The sequence below is a fragment of the Ambystoma mexicanum genome, chromosome 4q, assembly GCF_040938575.1.
Source record: "Ambystoma mexicanum isolate Mex_15411 chromosome 4q, UKY_AmexF1_1, whole genome shotgun sequence".
NCBI classification, from domain to species: Eukaryota; Metazoa; Chordata; class Amphibia; order Caudata; family Ambystomatidae; genus Ambystoma; species Ambystoma mexicanum.
The window spans coordinates 58,104,251-58,128,426 of record NC_090928.1 but is presented as its reverse complement, the minus strand read 5'-3'; the positions used below and the strand labels follow the sequence as shown (position 1 = coordinate 58,128,426).

The window sequence follows — 24,176 nt, the reverse complement described above, 5'->3', positions numbered from 1 at the left end:
TCACTATTGTGTCCAGATCCTGGGGGTGGACCAGTGAGGGAGTATCCCATGGATAAGGGGTCCTCAGGGAGTGGAAGTGGGACACCGATGGGTGAGACACGGTATCCCCCTTCTTATAACACCTTTCCCCCACCCAACCACGTAGGATACTCAAATACTTTACCCCCTAACCTCCCTTTCCCGACATGAACACTTTTGCATACCACAAAAGAAGACGGACAAACACCAGAGCCATTTACCTGACATGTCCAAACCCAAGGGTCAGGCAAAGTCAGGCAATTGACCAGAATCACACATACCTGATGGCCTTTTCCCTTCCCCACAGGGATAAAAGGTTGCGCACGAGAACACAATACGAGCAAGGCAGAACGCACGACGAGGGAGCTATCCAAATCCAGCAGTTCAAGAGAAGGAGAAGGTGGTGAGGACCGAAGGGGCGACAAGGAGAGAAGCGACCTTGCCCTTTCCAACCAAGGCCCACAAAACCTCAGTGGAAGGAATCGTAAAACCATGAACAATAGCCAGCACGTGTTGCAGCAGATGTCAACGGTACACGGAGCATGCCTACGCTGATAAGCAGGACAGAGAGACGCCTGCTACTGTGGTACCATCCTTGACGGCATATACAAGAAACCCCAATCGGTTCATCACAGCCGGTCAGTCGAGGGGAGAGGCGATAAGAAACCAAACTGTGTTGAACAAAAGTCACAAAGTGGCAAATTAAGGAAAGTTTGAAGAACTGTTAACATAAAGGGAAAACCAGCTGCAGAGGGGTCCGGCACCACGTGGGTGCTCACTCGAAAGACTCTGGTTGATCCCACGTTTGTTGAAACTACCAAAACCAGAAGGCATTAGGAGAGCCGTGAAGAAAAGTTCAAAGGGGTCTAGAAAAACCCTGTGTACAGTTGAAAGTCTTTGCTTTTCAATTACGTGTAGGTCAAAGGATGATGAATCCCGCGTAGTGAGTTCAAGCGAAAGAACTGTATGAAATGTAAAGTTGGCAAGAGTGAACCCAACGGAGGGAAGCCAATGGAAAGGGGTGAAGCCTAAAGTCCCAATGAACAGTGTGTTGACAAGAGTGAACCCGCAGAGGGATGTCCACAATGAACTGTTTAAAAAGACAGACTCGTGAATGTCACAGGTGAGATTGTTTCGAGAAGCCTTAGTGAACCCGATAGAGGGAGGCAGATATTTGAGAGGGGTCTGAGCCCAGACGAGGGGGAAAAGTCATCACCCAATGTACATGCGCAAAGGAACTTTTTGCTTATTATTTTGGACACAGCAGGGCCTCTGAGGCAAGAGACATTTTGTAGAAAAGAAACATAAGCACTGAAGGTCCTGATAGCTGAGAGTGGAACTGTTGTCTCGTGCTGGGAAAGCTTGAGTGTGTGCTGTGCTCAGGAGTCCCATGCTCAAAACGTGGGGAAGGGAGACCCCCAGCGACCACATCATGACTTACCAAAAAGAGTGTGGGATAAGATTCACATGAAAGAAATGTGTTCACAAATGATATTAGTTGTAAGGACTGGCAATAGGTTTTTCTTAGTATAGGCCCTTTTATTTGACAAGATGCCACTAGGACTGCCTTATTATTATTTGATGGTTGTAGCTTGCTCCCATCTCAGATTTAGGTTTAAGATTAGGCATTTTTCCAACCTTCCTCTACAGTTTAATAAACACCCTTGAACTGTGATCACTTGTGTGTGTCTTTACTGCTACCCTAATGTAAGGAACTCTTGGCGGTGAGTGATATGGTATTAGGTAGGAATTTGGGCATATTGAAGGGATTTTTTAGGATTAATCTGATATCAGCTTTCCATGGGTACAACCTTTGCTGAAAGTGCCAATGCGAAATATTCCTTTAAATATGTAGCATTTATGAATGTGAGTTTTAAAAATGTACAGAGCAGTACGGCACCCTGCAAACAACTGTACTGTCCACACATGTTGCAGTAGCACAAATAAATGTTAGTCTTTTCACTCAATTCTCTAAAGGAAACTCTTCTTCAAACAGCCTTGTAGGTGTGAAAGACAGAAAAAATGTATACATAGATGCATCAGATTAAACGCTTAACAAATTCTCTTTGTTTCTATGATCTTCAGTGGGAGCTTTCAAGGTGGGAATGGACGTGCAAGTGGAATTTGAATTTCGTACATCTCGAACAAATGGTGTTCTTCTCGGAGTAAGCGGACAGAAAATGGATGGAATGGGTCTTGAACTGGTGGATGGAAATGTGAGTAAAGGAGCAGTAGCAAACCTGTTACTGAAAAGTGTGGGTGTGCTGCTTTAAGTTTATAACCTTAATTTCTGAGTGTCAAAAATATTGTTTTCTTGTTCTGTTTGATCATCAATACAAAATATTGTGAGAAATATGTGCTATCAAACATCAGCAGAAGCAGTAGCAATGCACACAGTAACTTGAATGTGGACAAACTGTGTAAATTGGCGCTTTATGTTATGGTAAAGGATATTTATACTGCACACTGTCCCCACCGGAGTGGTCCCCAGGCGGTCTGGCGGATCTGAAAAACAAGAGGGCAGTGTAAGTTAGTAGGATTGAGTGGGTGAAAAGAGCAAGAGAGCTATGATGTGCTGTTGGCAGTTTCAGTTCTGTTTACCAACCGAAAAACACAAACAAGCTCAGCGAACGGTGCAGTCTTCATGTGCCGTTGTGCAAGGCTATCTGTGGTTTGTTTTGTTGTTGCATTGTAGTGAAGTTTGTGCAGTTTGAAGTAAACACAACCTTAGCTCTAAAGCACAACAGAGTTTGAGAGGTGTATGCCGAGGGATGAGTCTTTTTTATTAATAGTGTTGGTTAGTGGCATCACTATCTAGATGGGGTGCATGCCGATATCCACAAATCCATCTAGATGTTATGCATGCTAATCTTCACAATTCTGTCTAGATGTGACGCAGGCTAATATTCACAATTCTGTCTAGATGCGACACAGAATTGTAAAGATTAGAAGATAGTGAAGATTAGGTGGGACACAGGCTAATCCCGACAGTTCTGTCTCGATATGACGCAAGCTAATATTCACAATTCTCTCTAGATGTGACACAGGCTAATTAATCCTCACAGTTCTGTCTACATTTTGGGCAGTTATTAATGGGGTAGAATTCTGAATATTAGCTTACGTCACATCTAAACTGTGACTGACGAACCCAATTGGCTTGATGCAAAGTTTAGTAATCTTACACATTGAGGCTAGAATCAGAAGGCTACCTTATACAAGTGGGGTAAATGGTGATTATGGCTGATGAGCAACAAATGGGCTGAGTGCCTGGGGAGTAGGATATTGGGTAATGAGATGGGCGGGGTAGTTAACGGAGTACAGTAATGGCTGTTTCCCCTACCTACACCACGTTTACCTGATCAATTGCTGCTGGCTGATGGCTGCAGGCTTTCTAGGTGAAAACAGGCAAACACTGCCTGGAGCGGCTTCTTCACGAGTACCCTTTGCCTTAGGGCCTTAGCCATATGGGCTGCATGGGCAGGGCCTCTGAAATACAGCTGTTCCAGCCACAGGTGTGGCACAGACCAATGCAAATCAAATAGACAGAGAGACACCTGACTGTTTCGGCTAATTACAAGGGGTAGGGAGGGGTAGGGGAGTGTAAAAAAGCTAGAAACAAACAAATGACTACACCACAGAGGATGCATACCCTAGATGCAGACCAGCTTTGCAGAGAGGAAGAAAGGCAGGTGTACATGGTAGATGAAAGAGCAGCAGAGGATGTAAGGAGGCTGATTATCCTTTCTTCAATCTTCATTTAATCCTGAGGAATTGAAAGGAAAAAAAATGTTTCAGATTAAAAGGAATAGTCAAAAATTTAACAAATAAGCAACCCACCTTACTAATGAAAATGACTGATGTGGCAATTGTTAATTCTGTAATTTTAAACACTAGATTGGTGTTGGTGGTAAGGGCTAAAAGGGAGGAGGTAGATGTTAAAGGGAAGTATTAAGGGCAACCTCCTATTAAAGTAATAAGGAGAGTTGAAAAGGGGATAAAACAAATGCCAAATTCTTGAAAACAGACTATTATTGGTAAAGGACTTTTAATCCATTTTATGGAGTTAGTATCAAACCTCCTTTTCCCCATTGATGATTATTTTGTTTGTTTGCATTTATAAGGGCCTATGCCTTGAAGATGTACTACATCCGTGTATGTACCAGTGTATGGTGGTATCAGGTAAAATTATCCCCATAAATAATGTCGCCATTTATATAGTCGCTGGGAAACGGCATAGGCAACATTATTTATGGGGATAATTTATGTGGTAAATGGGAGCGGGAGTTAGAGGGGCATCCCCCACAGGTTCCAGGGGTTAATATTAAAGCAAAAAAAGGCACCATTCTTGTATGGCGATATCTTTGCGGGGATATTAACACACAGAACCTGTACGATTCCTTAAATATCAGATACAAGGTTACAAAATATAAAGTACAAAAAAAATATGTCAATTTACAGGCATATGGTTGTATTAAGCTTTAATAGCTGTAGGAAAGACAAGCAATTATTCAGATGAAGAAAGAGATCGTGCTATCAGAAACTTTGGATGAGATGACTAACTCTTTCCTTAGTCCTTTTCACAATATTTTGGAAACCCTAGCCGCTGTAAAAAGGAAACACTGCCAAGAGGGATTTAAATGTAACAAATGGTTCTTGGCAGAGATCCAGGACCTTAAGGCTGACAAAATTAAGCACTTCGATAGTTCGAGGAAGAGTCGGGAGATCTCAGATCTACAACTATACAAAAAGTCTGCCACGACCTACAAAATGGCAATTGTACAATGCTAATGACAAAATTGCCAGGTCAACTTCTGATACAAAAGAATGATTTAAAATTCTCAGGGAAATCCCCAAGTGCCCTAACAATGAACCAATAGTGAAAGATGAGGCCTGGTGCTCCTCGATCTAAGAATCTATGGCAAAGAAACTGACACTAATCAAAAAGGGTATAGATGTTAAAAAAAGCTACCCTGAATAAGCTGGGAAACAGTGAACACACCCAAATCACAAATAATTTGAGTAATCCACAGCAGTTTCACTTCACCTATCTAGGCAGAACTAGTAGAGGTGATTAGGAAACTCAAGGCAAAGGAGACCCATGCTTGGCCATGATTATCAAAGAATGCCCAGATATTATCCTGCTGGCACTCACCAGATTAATAAACTCCTCGTTTGAGGAAAATCATGTAATCTACGCTTGTTTAAGCTTTTGGGGGACAACACTTAAAAAAATAAAACGGGTCTCTGTCCCATCACCCCGACCAATTACCGACCAATAACCAACACTCCCTTCCTCCTCAAAATATTGGATAGGGTGGCCTATGATCAAATCACGTGACATCTTATTAACCATCCCATTCTCAATAAAATCCTATCGGTATTCAGGCAATATCATGGAACTGTAACGGCCCTCTTAGACCTGAAGTCCAAAACTATTGGAAAGAATGGACAACAGTCAGTTATCACTATTAATGATCTTAGATCTATCTGCTGCTTTTGACCTGGTGGACCATGACATCTTTGGTTTATTCTCTGATCAAGCGACACAGTGGATAGTTTCCTTTCTAAGCGAGCGACAATTCAGAGTTACCAGTGGGGAAGCACAAACAAAACCAACAACACTATTATTTGGAGTCCCACAGGGTGCCTGTACCTCGCCTACCCTATACAACATTTTCATGGTCCCTTTTTTCGATCTTTTGGCTCAAAATAACATCACCTTTACATACTGTGCCAGCGATACGCAATGTATCATTCCACTATCCGGCTGTCAGTGTAGATGAAAGTCACATGAATCAAGCATACAATCTCATTCACACATGGATGGTTCAAAATGGCATGGCTCTTAATAACGGAAAAACAGAGCTCATGGTGGTAGGTACAGAAAACAAACGGGCTCAACTTCACCCACTGTTTAACAGCTTCACCATTGCTAATAACTCTGGATAGAAGTCTGAACATGAGGGCACAGATGAGCAGTTTAGTCTCCGCTCCAACATTTTACATAAAATTGCTTACACACCTCCGTCCATTCATAACACAAAGCAACGCAGAAACGATAGAGCGATAATAGGCTCCAAAATCGATTACTGCAGTAGTCTCCTGACCAGTATTGCCCAATCTGAAATCAACTGCCTGCAAGTGATTCCAAATGGGGCTTTCAGGGTGATTAAGAATCTGAAGTGGAGGGATCATGTCTCAGAGGCAAGGCGTGAACTACACTGGTCGCCTGTAAAAAATAGGATCCAATTCAGAATTCTTTTGATTACGCATAAATGCACATTAGGTAGAATGCCAGCAGAACTAAAGGAATGCATCAATGAGAAAAATAACCTGAGACAGTTGAGGTCTAATAATACATCCCAACTAAAAACTCGCCTCTGTAAATGAAGTAAAGCTCTTAATGGAGCTTTTAGCATAGCCACCCCACTAGCATAGAACAAACTACCCTTAGATATAAGAGAAGCCAAATCAACTAACGTCTTCGAGAAAAAAAATGAGAACGTTTCAATTCTGTTGAATTGGCTATACCAAACAGGCTATCTGATTTAAAAAAAAAAAAAAACACCCCATGTGCGGATCTGTGTAGTTGTGTCTTGTTATATGTGCGCCCTTAAGCTTACGGGTAACTGGTTGCGCGGTACAAATCCGAAAAGAAAGATGTAATTTTCCTGTGAAGTTTCTTCTAGCATCATTCAGTCTGTGAATCCAGTAATATGGGGAGAGTTCCAGAGATGCAATGTGGAAGCAGGAAGACAAAAGAAGGGTCCAGACTTCTCGTTGGGAGGAAAACCACTAATAGAGTGAGAAGCTCTGAGTAAGTGCCCAGTACAAGCTGGAGATCAAGGGGCCTACGAGGAGCCTCAAAACCTAGGTCTTTCACGCTTTCAGACCTCTTGCTTCTCAACAGTCATAACCAGTCTCTCCCAGAACCAGGTTTTTCAACAGTCACTGTGAAAGCAGAGGTCTTTGTGAGATGTGAATAGTGTTTGAGATTTGGGTCTCTGCTACATCTCTGGTTTCTCAGTGTTTCAGAATCATGTCTCTCCTAGACCATATTATTGCCTGCTCCAACAAAATACAAAAGCAGTACAACACCAAAATCACTCCCCTAATCTTTCCATCCCTTTTTCCTGGTCATTGCACTGCAACTTGTTTGACAACTTACCCAATTGATGTTTATTTTGACTGCAGTCCGATATGCTTTTGTTAAATGAGCTAATACGTTTAATTTACTTATTTGTCACAAATCTAGAATAGATTATGAAAAGTGTAGCTGCCCATAATTATAAGTTTGCATTTTCAAATGTGTTGCTTTTTCTTGTCTTAGTAAAATAAGGTGAAGAAAAAAAAAGTTTGAATGCTACAGTAAATGTTTTTGAAAAGAATATATTGAAGTGTGGTGTTCCATTCTGGATGCTGCATCCCAGGGACATCATCAAAAATAGAGATTTGGAAGATGGATGTAAAACGTTTTCAGGGTAAGAGTTGAAAGCTAAGGGAAAGTATTTGCACATTGAGCCTTCTGGATATTTGTCATATCTAACATCTTCCAGCTCCTACAGGTTTCCCAGTGTCCCACTGGTAATTCCAACAGAAGACCGGGAAACTGCCCCATCATTTCCACCACCTGATATCTCGGTATCACCGGGATATTACAGGTGGCAAAAAGGGCAGTAAATCCCCATTCCAAGGGACTCCATGCAGGGGATTGCCAGTTTTACCGGCACCAGTAATTCCAGCATTTATTTGCCAGTGGGTGCTTGATTTACCTCCAGCTATTTGCTGGAGGTAAGTCAGTGAACCCACCGGCATACTTGTGTTTTACGGTGCGGAAAAAGTGCAGGTCATGGAATTACCAGCACTTTTACCTACACCAGCAGAACTCTAATGAGGCCCAATGTATTTATTACTGACTCAGTTGTGGTAATCTCTATTTCACATTGGTTGAAGAAAGTGCACCTTTGTTTGTCCCTCTTCCAGATCTCTGGGCAAGAATGAGCTTCTAGGGCCTAAGTCTTGTACTTTAAGGATCTTTACTTAGTTGTGGTGTAGATAAGAGGAGAGGAGGAGGATCTGTCCAGAGCAATCCCATCCCCTGTACCGCGTTACAAAGGTTATGCTTATGGAGGTTTTGGTCATTCCACAAAAAAACTGTCCCTTGAATGTTACACCTCCGTCCTTGTTAGCTTCCCGTAAGCAAAAATCACCCATTGAAGAATGATTTTTGGAAACCAAATACAGCCTGTCCAGCTTAATAGACTATCCCTTTTATGGGTATCCATCTACCAAGAGGAAGACCCGGAGTACTGTCCCAAAATAGACCAGCAAGAAAATGAGAGGGTTTCCTTCCCAAGCCGTTTGTCCACCGGCCTTGACATGCTGTATGCACTGACAGACCAATATCTGTGGTCCGGAAATAAAGCCAAATACAGAATCCCTGCCACTATAGAAGGAAGGTTTATCTCGCCCCAATTAGATACTGGATGTAAGTCGTCGGTGATACTCCCGGAATTACTACCTAGCCTACAGTAGCCAGGAAGCCATCCCTTTCTTCCACTTCGGGAATATTCTCTGCTGCCCTAGATATGCACTCTCACAGAGTATACGAAAATCTTGCTAAGGCACAAGCGGAGTTGGCCTATTTTAACGCCATAGTCCCGGGCCATCCATCCACGCGCTTATCGTCCCTATCTGGAAGGATGGTAGGGTACGCAGCCTGTTTAGAGGTAGCCGTGGCTGCCTGGATCACCAGACTCTCCGGAGAGGGGTGAGAGGACAGGTAGCGGGGGTCGCTACTGGAGGGGCAGTATTTTCTTGTCAGGGACTTGTTCACCGCCGCATTAGTCTCTGGGTTTTCCAATTTCTGGCCACCCTGTTCTACAGAGCCACATGAAATGGCAATATGGGATCTGTAGGTGGACCCTGATCCAAAATGTCTTTTAGATCATCTTGATCATAATGTGCAGGTGGTTTAGACCAGCCCAAATACTCCACAACTCTCGACATAGGTTACCTGTAAGAGGAGTCGGCATGCTCTCCTGAGTCTGGTTTGCCAAACTCCAACTCTGGAGAAGTGTCTATACCACTTGCATTATGCAAGGAATCACAAAGATCCTGCATCCTACTCTTCTCTGAGATGAGGCATTCAGGCACATTAGGGGTCCTAAACTGAAGACCAAAAGGAGCATCATCCTCATCAGAACATTCCTCTTCCTCGAAAATGGAAGTGAGGGACTTAAGTCTTTCTTTAGCAGAGGAGGACACCTTTTCTCAGGTATAACAGCCAGAGGCTTTAAAGTCGTCGACTTCGACACTGCTTTTTTCAGAGGTTCCACCGTCAACAGGGGATGCGCCAGCATAATAGTCACCGATGGGGTCAGCATCAACAACAGGGCCGAAGGCATTGCGGGCCTGGCCGGGGTGGATGACCCAACAGGCACTATCGACTGCATGGGGCCAATGGCGTAGATGGTTTCGGGGGCATCAATGGTTTGGATGGTTTGGATGGTGATGAAGACCGTGACCTTGCTTCACGTCTCGATGAATCCTTCGATATCTTGTCCAGACAAGGCCTCAAAGGTTCCCAATGAGGATCACGCCGTTTACTCAGGCTCGAAAGGGTGCGAGTATCCGGCCGAGACCGTTCCCTACCGAACAGAAGGTGCAGACAGGGCCTTGCCCTGCTTTTCAAAAATCTTAAGCATTTCCACACAAAAAGCTTCCCACTCAGCTGGCGTTGATTTTTTGGACGGGCAACTCATTGGGGGTGTCACCTGAAGGAGACAAGGAAGGTGACCAGCGGTGCCTTCTCCTCGAGCGCTTTGATGAGGACGACGAGTGGCGGAACCACTTCTGGACCTTGAACGCTTGGCCTTCTTCCTCTGAGGAGTCTCACATCTCGACTGTTTGGTCGAAGTCCCATCAGGTCATGACTTATGGGGCTTGGACACCTTGCCTACCTTGAGCTTCTGCTTTCGTTCCCGCAAGGCCTTTCCAGTCATCGAATGGCACTTGGAGCACATATCCGTGTCATGGACCTCGCTGAGGCATCAGAGGCTGACTTGATGCGGGTCAGTGATAGACATCTTGGAGCCTCAGCCCCCGGATTACTTGAATCCGGTCTGAGGTGTCGTCAGAGTGGAAGACTAAGACATGTCGATGAACTTCAACAGCAAACACTAATACGTATGAGGCACGCCGAGTTTCATGAAGCAAACACGTTTGCAGAAACAACTGACATGTTTGCGGATAAAACAGAACTGAGACAACGGGCGTCGTGCGTGCTACGTATAAAATCTGATGATGTCACCCTCGACAGAGGACTGCGAGGGACATGTGCTCGACGCCGGGTGCCCTTTGGCGAAATCTTTCCGGAGCAGCCGACACTGGACACTACATGTCATAGATGAGGAGTACATTGGAGGACACAATCCATTCAAAAGGTTCCTGTCCGTCTCGGCTGGTCAACCATTACCCTCCCCCCCCTTTCTAGCACCAACCTTTTATTCCTTTCCCCTGATATATTCTCCTGTCCTCTTGGTTCCAAACAGGAGATCAGCCAAAGAAACTGTTTTACTCTTCCAACATACCTTACACTGGAGAATGTATTTTTCACTATAAGTCTCTGTGAAGCTGGTATTTCTCAGTATTAACATCCCTATCAATTTGTGTCCTGTCTCTTCCTTCAGTGTGTCACTCTTCTTCCATCACTTTCCCAATATTCTCTCTGCAGCCTGAAAGCAAGATTGATGTCGACAGTCACTCATACTTTCAAGATGGTACCCCTTGCGTCACTTACTAACCCAGTCCCCTTCTCTCTCTATTCCCAAGTGTTCCCTTCTCCACTGTCTAGTTCTTTTACAGTTTGCTTATGTTCCACTCCCTCTTAAACTTTGTTAGTAACAATCTCACTTTCTGGTCTGCTGCGTCTCTTACATTCCAGATGTAAGCCCTGGCTTCACTTGCTAAACTGGTTCGCTTCTTTTCTAGTGACTATCACTGTAATAATCCAAATCCTTCTACATTTCCCCTGCTTTCTGAAACTTGCCTCTCACCAGGGCTCAGTCCCTGCAGCACTTTTCCATTGACTTCCTTCTTCATGGTGATCCACTTTGCTCCAAGTCTCACAGGGTCTGCTGCTCCCCTCTGGACAGCTCTCATGAGTACTATATTTCCTTATCCAAGTCTCCTTACTTGGGGTCCCTTGGGAGCTGTCATCTTCCTTCACGCTCTTACCAGGACTGAAAGTCTGTGCTTTCTGCTTTTAAAAATGTTTGTGCTCTTCTCCTTGGGTGGGCTCTAAGGTGATTGTCTAAACCTGGGTAATTTGGGTTGCGCTGTTCTCTGATTGGCCCATGAGTTCCTTGTCAGGGGGTCTCTCAGGGATTGCCCCTGCACCATTTCAGATTTCATACTGGTTTGGATTTTTTTTCAGTCTCATGCCCCGCTCCCCTGAGGCCGACTGCTCTTCCCCGTGAACTTCCGTGAATGCAGGGTAGTATATTCCTACAAAATCCCTACGGGGGAAGGAAAAAACCTGCCTGTTCACTATTTTCCATATCTTTGTTGTGAAATAACATAGCAAATTATCTTTCACAACGCTTGCCAGACGAGAACAATGCGGATACATTTTCCCCTTTCTCCGTAGACGCGGACTTTTCTTTACTTTCCCTGATAATAGAAAGGCTATATCGTATTTACAATGATCACTCAGGCATTTCTATTTATTTCACTCAGCAGCGTTATCAGAAGAAACAAGGTAGCAAATGCATTTTGCAGCTTGCTACTATGTTTCCTTTTCAGTTGCTTAAAGGGAACACATCCAATTCACCTGCACACCATTGGGCATAGGTAGAGGGAGCTTCCAGCTCTTTCAAGGCTAACAGCTTGTTTTTGTTATGTGTTTCCTTGTACATGGGGCTCCCCAATGAAAACTCCTAGAGACCCAGGTGCCTGCTCCTAGAAGGCTTGCCTCATCAGAATAGGCAATCCACTGACTCTAAGAACAGACATCTAAGGAGAAGTATTAAAGTGCAACCCTAGTAAGAACTGCTTTGCTTTTAAACCATATTGCAGCCACAGCTACCATGGTGGAAGCCGAAGCCATTCCTACTCCAGAGGGGAAAGGCGGCAGTTAGGAGGGCCCCAGTTCCTATCCTCGCCCTAGGCCCCTATGTGTGTTTGGGCTGTACCACTGCTGATCACCCCATACCGCTTGGAGAAGATGCTGGCCAGACTTTCCTATATTTCAGAGAACAGCATGTATCAGCTGCCCTAGCCGCTCACCCGTCAAAGGCAGCTCACCAGAGCCTTTAGCGAGCAGCCTCCTGCAAGCATATCCCCTCTGGCAACGAAGAGATATCTGCCTGGTGTGACACGCAGCAATGCTGAGTCGAGCCACTGATCACTATGTGCTGCCTGCCACCACAGACTCTCATACTTGCAGCAGGGCCGTGGAACAGCTCCCTGACATGAATGTGTGCCTTTTGCAAAGCAAACGACTATCGAATCCAGGGAATTCGTCCCTTCTACCCAATGAGGAGACATGCCCTTTGGGACTAGGGAGGTGAGCCTGATGCAACACCACCGAGCGGACAGGGCAAGTGGCATCCCACTGGGGGTGACTCCCACTTAGAGGATAAGGAATCTCCAAGAAGAGGTTTTAATCAACCTCCCTAACTTTGAGTCCCATTTGTTTTTTGGCTATCTCAGGATTGAGCAGGGCAATGAGGTGCAGGGCCCTTCTAAAAGTGGATGGTGTCGTTTTTTAACTCTTGTTGGTTATCTTCCTTGCATGAGGCAGAGGACCAATGGGTTACCTCGTCTCATTACAGCGGAGAACATGAAGATCCTGTAAGACAGACACAAAGGGGAAAGTTGAGAGAGAGAAGCAAACCTGTGGAGAACCGCACAGGAGTTAGGGTCCTTTAGGGAGGCAGAGCCTGTAGGCGGCACCACGCAAACAGCATGGAGAGCAGACAAGCTACAGAGCCCATGGAATGCTGACAACTTCTTCCAGGTCAAGAGCCAGAGGAGTTTAGGCCCGCCGAACACAGAAGGAAAACAACCGGCCCCCGAGCTAGTATTGTGGAGAGGGAGTAGTAGAGTGGAGGGAAGTAAAGTGAAGAGGGGGGTAGCAGTGTAGAGCAGGCAAGAGTGGCAGTAGTGTGCAGGGGGAGGTTGACGCAGGAGAGAGAAGGTGGATGCAGTTGAGAGTAGGTGGAGGAAGGGAGAGTGACATAGATACACAAAGAGGTACATCAGCGAGGGAAAGGAAGATGACAGAGTGGAGCTTGGGTGTCTGGGAGGCATTCCATAGAACTAACCTGGGAGCAGAGGGATAGAGGGATGCCCCTTAGAGCCAATTTGCATCAGATCAATAAAAACCCTTGAACTATCTTTGGGAGTTGGTGTGTTATTGAGCCATCTATGATGCAAGGAAACTGTTCAATTGTCCCTACAGAGAACCCACAGACAGACTGATCAAATATTTTCTTCACCCAAACATACATTAGGCCTCATTGGTAATGACTACCATACCGGTACCGAGTCCGACCTGATTCAATGGGGATTTACCGGTCCATTCCGACCTTGGAGGGACCGGTAAGTCCCCATTGAAAAAACCATTTCCCATTCCCATGTCAGCTCCCATAGGGCTCAATGGGAATTGGGAAGTAGCTAATAACGGTACTGCAATTTGTGGTACCGTTATTAGCTCTAAAGTCCCTTAACGGGTCCCGTCCTTAACGCCTGGTCAGACCAGGCGTTAAGTAAAGGACCTGCTAAGGGAACTCGGACTAGGGCGCAAAGGGATTACCAGCACCGATGTTCTTAACGGTGCCCGTTATCCCTTTGCGCCCAACTCGTAATGAGGCCCATTGTTTGTAAATAAATGTGCACAGAATCTTTAAAAAAATGTTGCTTAGAGAAATGGGCCTGGAACACTTGAGATGAGAGCGGGAGCCCTTTTCAATACAGAAATATCATAGATCATGTTTCAGGAAGAGAGCGGCTTATCAAAGCTGATTACCAAAGCTGACCACAACGCATTCAACAATGAAGGGGTCCAAAGAGATGGTGTAGATTCATACGAATCACTGAAAGTTCCAAGGCCCGGTAGCATCCCAGGTGAACATGCATCACCCAGGAACCTAAATATTTCTCTAATATCCAATTCATCAGCTAGATCCTTTAGAAAGGGGCATTTCATGTTGATAAGAGCAAAACCACTGCCATAGCCATAAACCGTATAAGATCAGAGGTCATAACTTATCTTGGCCCTGTAGCGAAAGCAATGAAGAGGATGATATGATATGATATGGCATTTGTAACGCGCCTATACACAAGTGTTTCAAGGCGCGACGAGGCGGGGGGGACAAGGGGAGACAGATAACGATCCTACTAGGCCAGGTGTCATTCAGATTGCGCAAATGCAAGGGTAGAGGAGAATGGGAAAAGTGCAAGGGGAAGGGGAGAGGGGAAAGTGTAGTACGTGGTTAGTAGAATACAAGATAAATAATAGGGCCAGCTGGTGGCAAGTGCAAGGTAAGTGCCGGGAGAAGGGGCTGTAGGAAACAGAGACAGTCCCGTAGTGCAGGTAGGCAGTGCAGGGAAGAGTGGCTGGTCCAAGGACCGAGATCGGTGAGTGGCCCAGTTGCAGATTCAGTGCAGGTTCAGTGATTTTAGCAGGGGAGAGAGGGAGAGAAAGCGGAGGCAAAGAGGAAGGTTTTGAGGTGCTTCCGGAAACCGGAGATGGTTCTCCTCAAGTTCCAGGGAGGCAGGAAGGCTGTTCCAGAGGGAGGCCTCTGCTGCGGAGATCTACCCCCAACTCGTTGCTTGGAGAAGCGGCTGACCGTGAGGTAGTTGGAGGTGGATGAGCGAAGAGCTTTAGAAGGAAGATATTTAGGAAGAGAGAGTTGAAGGTATTTTGGCCCAAGGCCCCAGAAGGCCTTGTGGACAATGCAGAGGGTTTTGAACTTAATCCTCGCAGCCACTGGGAGCCAGTGTAGTGATTTCAGTCCTGGAGAGATACGGTCCCTGGGCTTGAGGCCATGGACAAGTCTTGCAGTCCTGTTCTGGATGAGTTGCAAAGGGCGGGAAGTAGAGGCAGGAAGATTTAGATAGAGGCTGTTACAGTAGTCCAGCTTCGAGAGAACCAGGGCTCTGGAGACAGTGAGTTTCTATTGAATCAAGCAAGTGGCATGGCACATGTGTGAATGACCACTTTCCATTATGATAATGCTCGCACATAGAGGTGAACTGCAAATCATAAGTCTTCTAACAAAAGTGAAATGTCGTGTCACAGATGGCACAAGAAATACTTCAATAAAAACCCTTGAATGGTTTGAGAGACTTGGTTTTCCAATGGGTCCTATGTCTGTCTCGTGATCGCTCTCTCTTTTTTAAAAGCGCCACCTCCCTAACTCAGACAGTAGGGGGTCAATATTCACTATATACTAACCTGTGATTAAGGACACATAAGGGCTCTCAGACTGGTGGTGAAGACCAAAAAGCAAAATGTCTTCTCTACCTCACTTGCCACAGGCACCATTCCTAAACCCTTAGATCATTAACAAAATTGATAAAATAGGGACAGTTTTAGGAAGTACCTTTCAAACACTTGTCCTGATTTGATCATCTTTCTATCATGCCCAAATTCTTCTTTCCCTCTCTCTACCTTGGACTACTCTCCTCCGCCAATTCTTCCCTCACTTCTCTTTCTATCACTTTGATGTCTCTCGTTGCATCTATGCATTGGCTCCACACTTTGTGCAATTATCTCCTCTCTAATCTTATAAAATCCTCCTCTGCTATCCTACTCTTTCCTGCAGCCCTTCTACTTCTCCGTCCACACAACTCCCTTCCTCCACACTACTCACAGCCCACTGAAATATATTCTTCACAATCACCCCCTCGCCTTCCTACACTAGTTACCCTAGCATGCCCACTCACACCGCAGTACTACTTGCACTCACTAACCAATATTTCACCTCATATAGAAATCACCTCCACCTTCCTCTCTACCGCCTTTGCTCCTGTAAGTCTCTTGGTCTTCCACCTCCACCACCTACGATCTCACCTGAAAAAACCCACAACGTTCTCCTTCCCGTTTCCTTTTTGTAACACCACCTGGGAGGGAATAGCAGGCTTGGATTGGCCGTAGCAAGACATCCAAAGGGAACAGAAGGGGTAGTATAAACAGGCAAATGAATAGAACAGTGGGCTGATCCTCAACCCCTTTTCTCCTCTTTGATCCGCTTCGAATCAGCAATGCGGGGCCCATGGTTTGCCAAGTCCAACTTTGCCTTCTAAAGATACCTTAACACGCTTTCCCCCACCCCCACCACAATGTTGGTAAGTCTCTGCTCCACAAAACCGGCAGCTGCTCAGCCGGCAAGGTGTGGTTACAACCCTAGACCACGAGGGAAATAGAAGAGGCTCAAACAGCTATTCTCTCGATCTGGTTCTCTCTCTCTCTCTCACTGGGTACTGCTCAGTATGGGAGGCTCCGCTCACGTGTGATGCCAGTGGGTTACTATAGCATCTTGGGGGTTTTCTGCTTTCAGAGATACTGCGGTTGACTGGAAGAACAGCAAACAAACTCTGGTGAGCATTTTGGAAATGAGGTATTGGGAGAGACAAGCGTGTACTGCACAGACACATACTGGCAGGAGGATGGCAGGAACTGGGGCCAACTCGACAACCACCAGTATCCTCAGGGAAGGACTGGCTCTGGATTTCTCCCAAGTAGCCCCCATCCCCTGGTGAGAGGGGTTCCCATCCCCTCCTGACAAGGCAAAATTAAAGGCCTTGACACACAAGTGAATGAATTGCACAGGTTACAGGGACAGGAAAATATGATTATATTATTCAAAGATGGTGTGAGGTGGATAAGATGTATGATATATGCTTGAAACAGGGTCTGTTTTAGGATAGGAGGTTGATAATGGAGTTATTAGATGACATGTGGTAAACATGTATGATTTCTAATAAATTATATGAAAAATAATGACAATATTCCTATGAACGTAAAACTGATTTGGAAAGGTTACATTTGCATCCCCTGTTAATTAAAAAAAAAATGTTTAGCTTCTGTTCCATGCAGACAATGGTGCTGGCCGGTTTTCAGCCATTTATGAGCCAGAGAATCCAGGAAGCTTGTGCAATGGGGAATGGCATAAGGTGACAGCAAGCAAGCTCAAACACCGCCTGGAGCTCATAGTAGATGAAAGCAAAGCCGAAGGCCAATCTGATGTTGCAGCTTCCACTTCTGCAGACACCAATGATCCAGTCTTTGTTGGTGGATATCCAGGTAAGTCACCACCATCTGAAAGAATTCACAAAGATCGATTTTGTAACCAAATTTCATCTGTTGGCGAAACTGATAAAACATTATGCCAGTGAGTGTGCAGATCTGTCAAGGCATCTTATCTGAACTCATTGTGTATATTTTGTATGTTTATATTCAAAATGTGCATTTCAAAGTACCAGGGATATTCATATATTGTATCTTTCTATCTTTTCATCATTTGTAACAAGCTCCTATGGGGCACAGTCACTTAAGAGCATAAAGGACAATTTTGGCAAATTATGATTGAGCAGAGTTTCAGGGAGACGGGAGGAGGCTGGGAAACACACAAGATGGCAAATAACAGTGTGGTATACAACTTATGAGAAGGGAAGCAAATGAACTAAGTCTCCAAGACAAATATTTAAACTCCATCTTCAAAATAATTCTAAGTGGGGAGGAGAGGAGTTCCAAAAGATTGAAGCTTGCACTTGTAAAAGGTGAACTCCAAGGCATTGTTTTTGATATGTTAGAACAGTGACCAGCAGTGTACTCATGGATTGGGGAGACCTTGCCGGCTCCCTTCTAAGAGATAATCTTTGTCGTGGACTGCTCTGTGGGCAAGCCAATAAAGTGATTTCAAAGGATACAAGGAATAATGGATATGAAGGATAATGTTGGGAAAAATCAACATTTGACGCCTGTGTAGTTGATGAATATGTACGAAGTGTTTATCACAGGTGCTCCTTGCATTTTAAAGAGAAATCCCACAACTAATGTATGCACTCTGACAAAGTCACAGTGCCAAAATCATATCCAGTCCCCAGCCAGTCAGAGTAGGATCAGCCCTAAATGATTCCAAAATCCCCTGAAAAAGCATTTAGTTAGATACTAGCAGGTCCCAAAGAAGCAGAGTGTGGACTGCCTCTTTCAAGAAGTATCAGAATTAGAGAACCAAAATCTGGAGTATATTCCGGAGTGTCTTTCAGTCAAAACATATGCTATTTTTTATTTATTTATTCTGTTATTGTTTTTTTCAAAAAAACTACTTTTCACACCATTAACGAGAAAGCAATTTAAAACACAATTGTTACACATCACTTATTTAACAAGTACAACAGTCCAAAATCCATTGTGTATAAAGGTTCATAATTCAATTCAATCTCCCTGAGCAATACAATTCATTAAATACATACTCGCATGTTCACAATACCGAAAACCATTTCAATATGATACATTCATAATTTCAGCCTACTCCAAAATTAATTGTACACAATTATAATTCAAGATTCCCTGAGCAATGCAATTCACAACTTCATATTCATATTTTCACAATCCTAAACCATATCAATATATTCATTCATAATTACATCCTACTCCAGAATTAATTGTACATACTACAGGACCACCTACAAGCTACATTTAGCTTTAACACATTAAGACACTAAATTTCATTCTTTACGTCCAAAATTCTAAAAAAAAGAACACTAAAATAGACTATTTCAAAAGTCACTATATAAAGTACACAGATTGAGTCAACATTATAAGATCTATACAATGATTTAAAATCTATAGAATATATATGAGAAAATAAATATTTAATATAAAAATATCAAATAAAAAAACTTCTTAGCTGCTTACAAGAGTTTATCCCCTGGACTTATCAACAGTGCCACAACCTTTCCCATTCAATCGGGATTTCTAGCCTCCAGCCCATAAAAATTTGAGAACAACATTCCATCAAAGCAGAACACGATATCATTAAATGTGTAAGCTTGTCTATAGCCTTAGCACAATAACACATTCTCTCATGCCTTGGAATTTTAGTTCTGGCCGCCAATATATTTAAAGTAGGGAACAAGTTCAACTTCATTTTCTGCATAACCCTCCGGCACTCCCTTGATAGGAAGTGGGGGGGGGCGGGATTTCCTACAGAGGCATGCAGCTGCTCTCCTCTACACATCTTTGCCGGAATCGAACTTGGCCAATATGAGCTGATTAGTGGCAATCCATGTATTGAAAATGTTACATGCATGGGTTGTCCATGGCTCATAAAGAACCTCAGAAAAGTATTCTTGGAGGTAACCGGACAGATTTTAGCAGTTGTAGTGGTCTCCATTCAATACATGAATAAAGAGACATCAAATTGGGTTCATGGCAAATAGCAGCATAAGGGGTCCCAACGGGTACACCCATCACCTTCTTCCAAATGGGGGCCTCTAGCTTTAACCAATCCCAGCCATGCTCCAGGATCTCTGCCCTTTGTATTATTCTCGGCACAATTCTTCTGTTATAGGTTATTAATGCTGGTTTGAGGAAAAATCTACTGAATCTCCCGTCCAGAGTTCTCATCTGAGCCACCGTACTTCCTGCAGGGATTTCAACAATGCCATTTGAGAGGTCTGTGAGCTCTTATCACCCAGATGAACCGCCAATTATTTAAAACTTTTACCACACCAAGGGATTGACCATCAACATTCCATTTATACCATAGCCTTGCTGTACCCTTACCCGAATTCAGCATCATAACCTTGGATTTGGGGATGTTGAGATCCAAATCCATGTCTTCAAAGTATCTACTGACCGCCTCCAATGAGCGTTGCAACCCAATTGGAGTATGGTCAATAAGCATCAGTTATCGGCATACAGAAGAAAATAGACCCTACGCGTAGCCAGTCTTGGGGGGGGGGGGGGGTTCTCAGACCTCCCTCATGAATTCACCAATATTAAACAAAAATGGGGCCATACCGTACCCGGGTGTATTCCTTGTATGCTATTGTCAGGAGTCTGGCTGAAAGGCACAAGGCAAAAGATATAAAATGTTTTTTCAAACACCAAAATTCAACACGACCTGTGCAGGGGACAGCTGTCAAGAGGCAAGGATGCAGAAGCAGAGCAGCAGACAATCATCTGCTCGTGCACTGGAGACCAACTAAAAAAGAAATTAATTGCAATAATCCAGATAGGCAAAAACTGTCTTTTTCTGGTGCAACCAGAATACCTCATCCAATGCCTTCAAGTTCTTCTGAACCTTGCTGCCAGAGTAGCAACTCATTCTCCTTTTGAAGCTCCCATCTTTCCTGTTCTTCGTTCATTACATTGGCTCCCGGGGGCTATCGGATTGTTTTAAAATCTTTGTGTACAGTGCACAGTGTTTTTTATGATAAGGGTGCAGAATATCTTCTGCTCAAATTCCATTTCTACATTTCTTTGTAGCTCTCCGTTCACAAGATGCCTGCCTTATTCAGGTTCCACATTTCAAATACTCCTGTATTGGGGGTCGTACCTCATCAGTCCACGCCCCCTGCGGTCCACAGAGAACCATCTTCTTTTCAGACGTTTTCTGAAAACATATCTTTTTAGACTAGCTGGATTCTTTGCTTGGCAGTCGCCCTGTTCCCAGGTTTTTTTTAGCTCCAAGATGAATTTCTTAAGTGCAGCGTCCACAAAAAACCAAGTAACATAATATAAAAGAAATCCAAAATGGCGTGAAGCCTTTTAAAGACTGCCTTATCCTGACTCAAAATAGGAAGACAATTACCCAATCAATTCAAACGTTCTCTTCAGCCACTGGGAGGAAGGTGAGGGCTTTGTAACGGAGGCTAGGAAACACAGACAATGTCTTTTTGAGCTGGGAGCCGAGGGAGTTCGCTGAGGAAGCAAGAGCAGCAGATTATGGGTGCCCATTGTTCTCCAAAAAGGGATGTACTCCAGGATGGGGCACAGAAGAGCCCCCCTGATCCCCAGAAGATGAGTCTTCTCTAGTGAGGAGAGGAGCACCCCAATTCCCAGAAGACGGGTATGCTTCTGTAAGGGGAAGCTGAACCCCCTGAACCCCAAAAAAGGTTTCTGCTGCAGTGAGGGGGAGAAGAGTCCCCTGAACTCCAGAAGAGTGTACGCATGTGTTAGGAGAGGTTTTCTATTCTCTGGCCTAGTGGACAGATGTATAGAAGGTCAACCTAGTATTGCGACAGGGACAACCCTGGGAGCTGTAGCCAAACCAGATCCAGGTAGCAAGGTGAGTGGTCTAGGCTAAGTCTCAAGAGGTGGTGAGCTTTTAAGAAGTCCACAATGAGCACACACTTATACAAACAGGTATACAAATACGTCCTTACTTGGTATACAAATACTTCCTTACTTACTACCTGTTAGAAGTAATTTTTCATTGTGTTATTTGGCCATATCACACGACACTAAAAATAGATTAATATACACAATCACTGGAGTAGGGCAAAATACAAATCCAACCGCTGAAAAGGAAGGTATAGATTAGTATAAGCACTACAGGCCCACAGAGTTAAGATCCTAACTTCAGAAGTCCATCCCTAAGATGCATGGGGCTTTGTGTCCAAAAATTCAGCAAAGTTCTATATAGATTTTGACAAGCTGGAAAAAATGAATGTAGGGTCTGTAGGGTCCAATGAACAGTTCCAAGTGTTAGGGAACAAGTTATTCTAACTAACATGTCCCCAACTTTCGGAGTGCTTGTGTGAACAAGCATTGGCAAATCCAAAGTAATACAAATGTTTATAAAAGTTACCAAAACTTTTAAAGGGGAGTTAGGGGCTCAGGTAAGTATCGCTACAAATCACACCCGTACTCCGATTCTTCATGGAAGTTGGCTGGTCTGCTGAAGAGGGTCAGAGTTCGATTTTCCCACCGTCAATAATGATGGTGCAAGGTGTTCCAGTTGAGAAATGCTAAAGAGCTCGATGCAGGGCCCCTCTCAGGACGTGACTGGACATAAGTAAGCAGTTTCGGACAACGGACAACGATGCACGGCTCCGCAAAGAGATTCACTTGCCGTGGTCAGACTTCGCCTCCTATCTCGGGTCCCCTTCATGCTAGGACCAGAAATAAGTTTCATCGTACACACTGAAGATCACCCAAGAGCCAGGCCTCAACTTGAAATGGCCACGTCTGCAGCACGGTAGCCCAAACTGGGCGGTCCAGGGGCACTTTTGAAGGCTCTCTTTGTAGGACTCCGTGCTGATGTCAGGAATGGATGTTGCATCCACTCCAATGGTCGCAGCTCCTTCGAGGGACTGCTGAAGATCACCTACAAGACAGGGCTCTTCCAGGACAGCAGCAAAGGTTGGTCGCTGGGCCTCCTTCCAATGGGTCTCCGGTCTCCTTGTGGATCTTGCAGCTTTGCTCTTTGGGTTTCTTCCAAGATCTCTCCAGAGTGGGTGCAGGGCCCCTCTTCTTTTCCCAAAAGCCAGGAAAGAACTGGAACTCCCACTAGCCAATGACAGATCTGGCCCCCACACACACCCCAGTAGTGGTCCAATCAGGACCACTGGTGGCAAAATTCATGCATACCACTCACACACTGCCACCAGTTTATGGATTGGCCCCAGACAGTCCCCACCCACATCCTGGCAGCAAACACACATAACCCTCCCGTAGCCCACCAAAAAGCCTCTGCTTTGCCGGGCACTGGAAGTCCATATAAGGATTTTCCTAGCCTCACAGGCCAGGAAGAGGGGTAAAACACAAAATAACACAAGATGGCCAAAGGACCAGCGAAAAACCTTGCGCCATGGCCCCGTTTGACCACTAGCCACATTTTGTAGCCAAACGCTGTAATGCTAAAACAAAATGCACCAAAAAATAGTTACAAGTAACTGCTGCCACCAGCTTTTCCATTTAGCACACCTATAGTAACCAAAAATCCTCAGTGTTAGTCGATGGCAAAACAATAAGTATACCCCATTGTACTGCATTCTAAGATGCATTGTACAATGATAAAAGTTATCAAAAGTGATAATAAGTTACTAAAAGTAGTAAAGTAACAAGGCTAAGGGAAAGAATGTTTCTCAGTACTGACAGCCTGAATGGCATGTCCATTTCCCCATGACAAATGAGCAAAAGCCAGTGTAGTGAAGCTTAAGGCTTCACTGCACTGTAAAAAGAGCAGCTCTGATACAAAAACAAAAGCAATAGGTTTTGTGGGTCCATAGAAATGGAAGGAAAGGTGCTGTAAAGAGAAATCTTTCCTAACAGCCTGTACCTTTCAGTCCTATGTTGAGCATCAGAATTTTAGGTTCAGCAAATCTATTTCTTTAGAACAATTAAAGAGTGAAGTTTTCCCCAACATGATGGTCATTTGGTATTAGACACAAGAGCAGTGCATGGGCAAGCAGAGGAAGGGGAAAGCGCTAGAGAGAGAAATGTCTAGTCTTTTTACCTCTCGGCACCTACAGCTTGGAATAATCTTCCGCCAGATCCCAGCGACCAGCCTTATTTAGATTATTTCAAAAGAACACTGAAAACGTGGCTGTTTGCGTAAATCGTTCCACCCTTTTCTGGGCTTCTCCCTCAGGTGCTTTCCCGTGAGCATTTGCTTTTTGTGTTTTATCAGCACCCTAATGCCCATGGGTCCAAGGTTTTGCGCTTTATAACTGCTCTAAAGTAAAGTAAAGTTAATAATAGACCAACAATTCTAGGGTGAACTAACCAGCCTTCAAAGGCTTAAGAACCAGATTCGAAGTCCAGGAGAGGAAAAATAACTGTCACCAACCTAGGACTTGTGGTGGGGGTTGTAATGGATAGAAAGAAGGTTGAAGAAGGAGTGGCATGTTTTGGCCTTGCTGGAACATAATAGTTACATTTCCACTGAAGTTATAGGGAGTGGCTTGTTTCTACTAGGTCTACTGACCAGTGAAAAACATCTTGAACTTTATATATTTGGAAATGTTTAGCCAATTTAAGTATGGTAGTGCTAGAGTAATAGTGTCTGTGAAGGTTGTGCTTTAGCATTTTGATTTCTTTGATGCATGGGTAATAGAGAGAGGAAAGAAAAGTATTGGCTGCTGATGTAGGGCATTCTGAAGTAGTTTATTGGCATTGACCACTGTGGCACTGC

The 24,176-nt window shown here is 44.3% G+C and overlaps 1 protein-coding gene across 7 annotated transcripts in view; it reads left to right on the top strand.

Annotated features, from left to right (window-relative positions):
• Positions 1–24,176, top strand: part of LAMA2 (laminin subunit alpha 2) — a 3,027,572-nt gene that overhangs the window by 2,946,323 nt on the left and 57,073 nt on the right. For all 7 annotated transcript variants that reach the window (XM_069607473.1, XM_069607470.1, XM_069607476.1 and 4 more), the window contains 2 exons: positions 2,104–2,234; positions 17,110–17,332. In XM_069607473.1, coding sequence (XP_069463574.1) covers positions 2,104–2,234; positions 17,110–17,332 — 354 coding nt within the window. The remainder of the gene's footprint in view (positions 1–2,103; positions 2,235–17,109; positions 17,333–24,176) is intronic.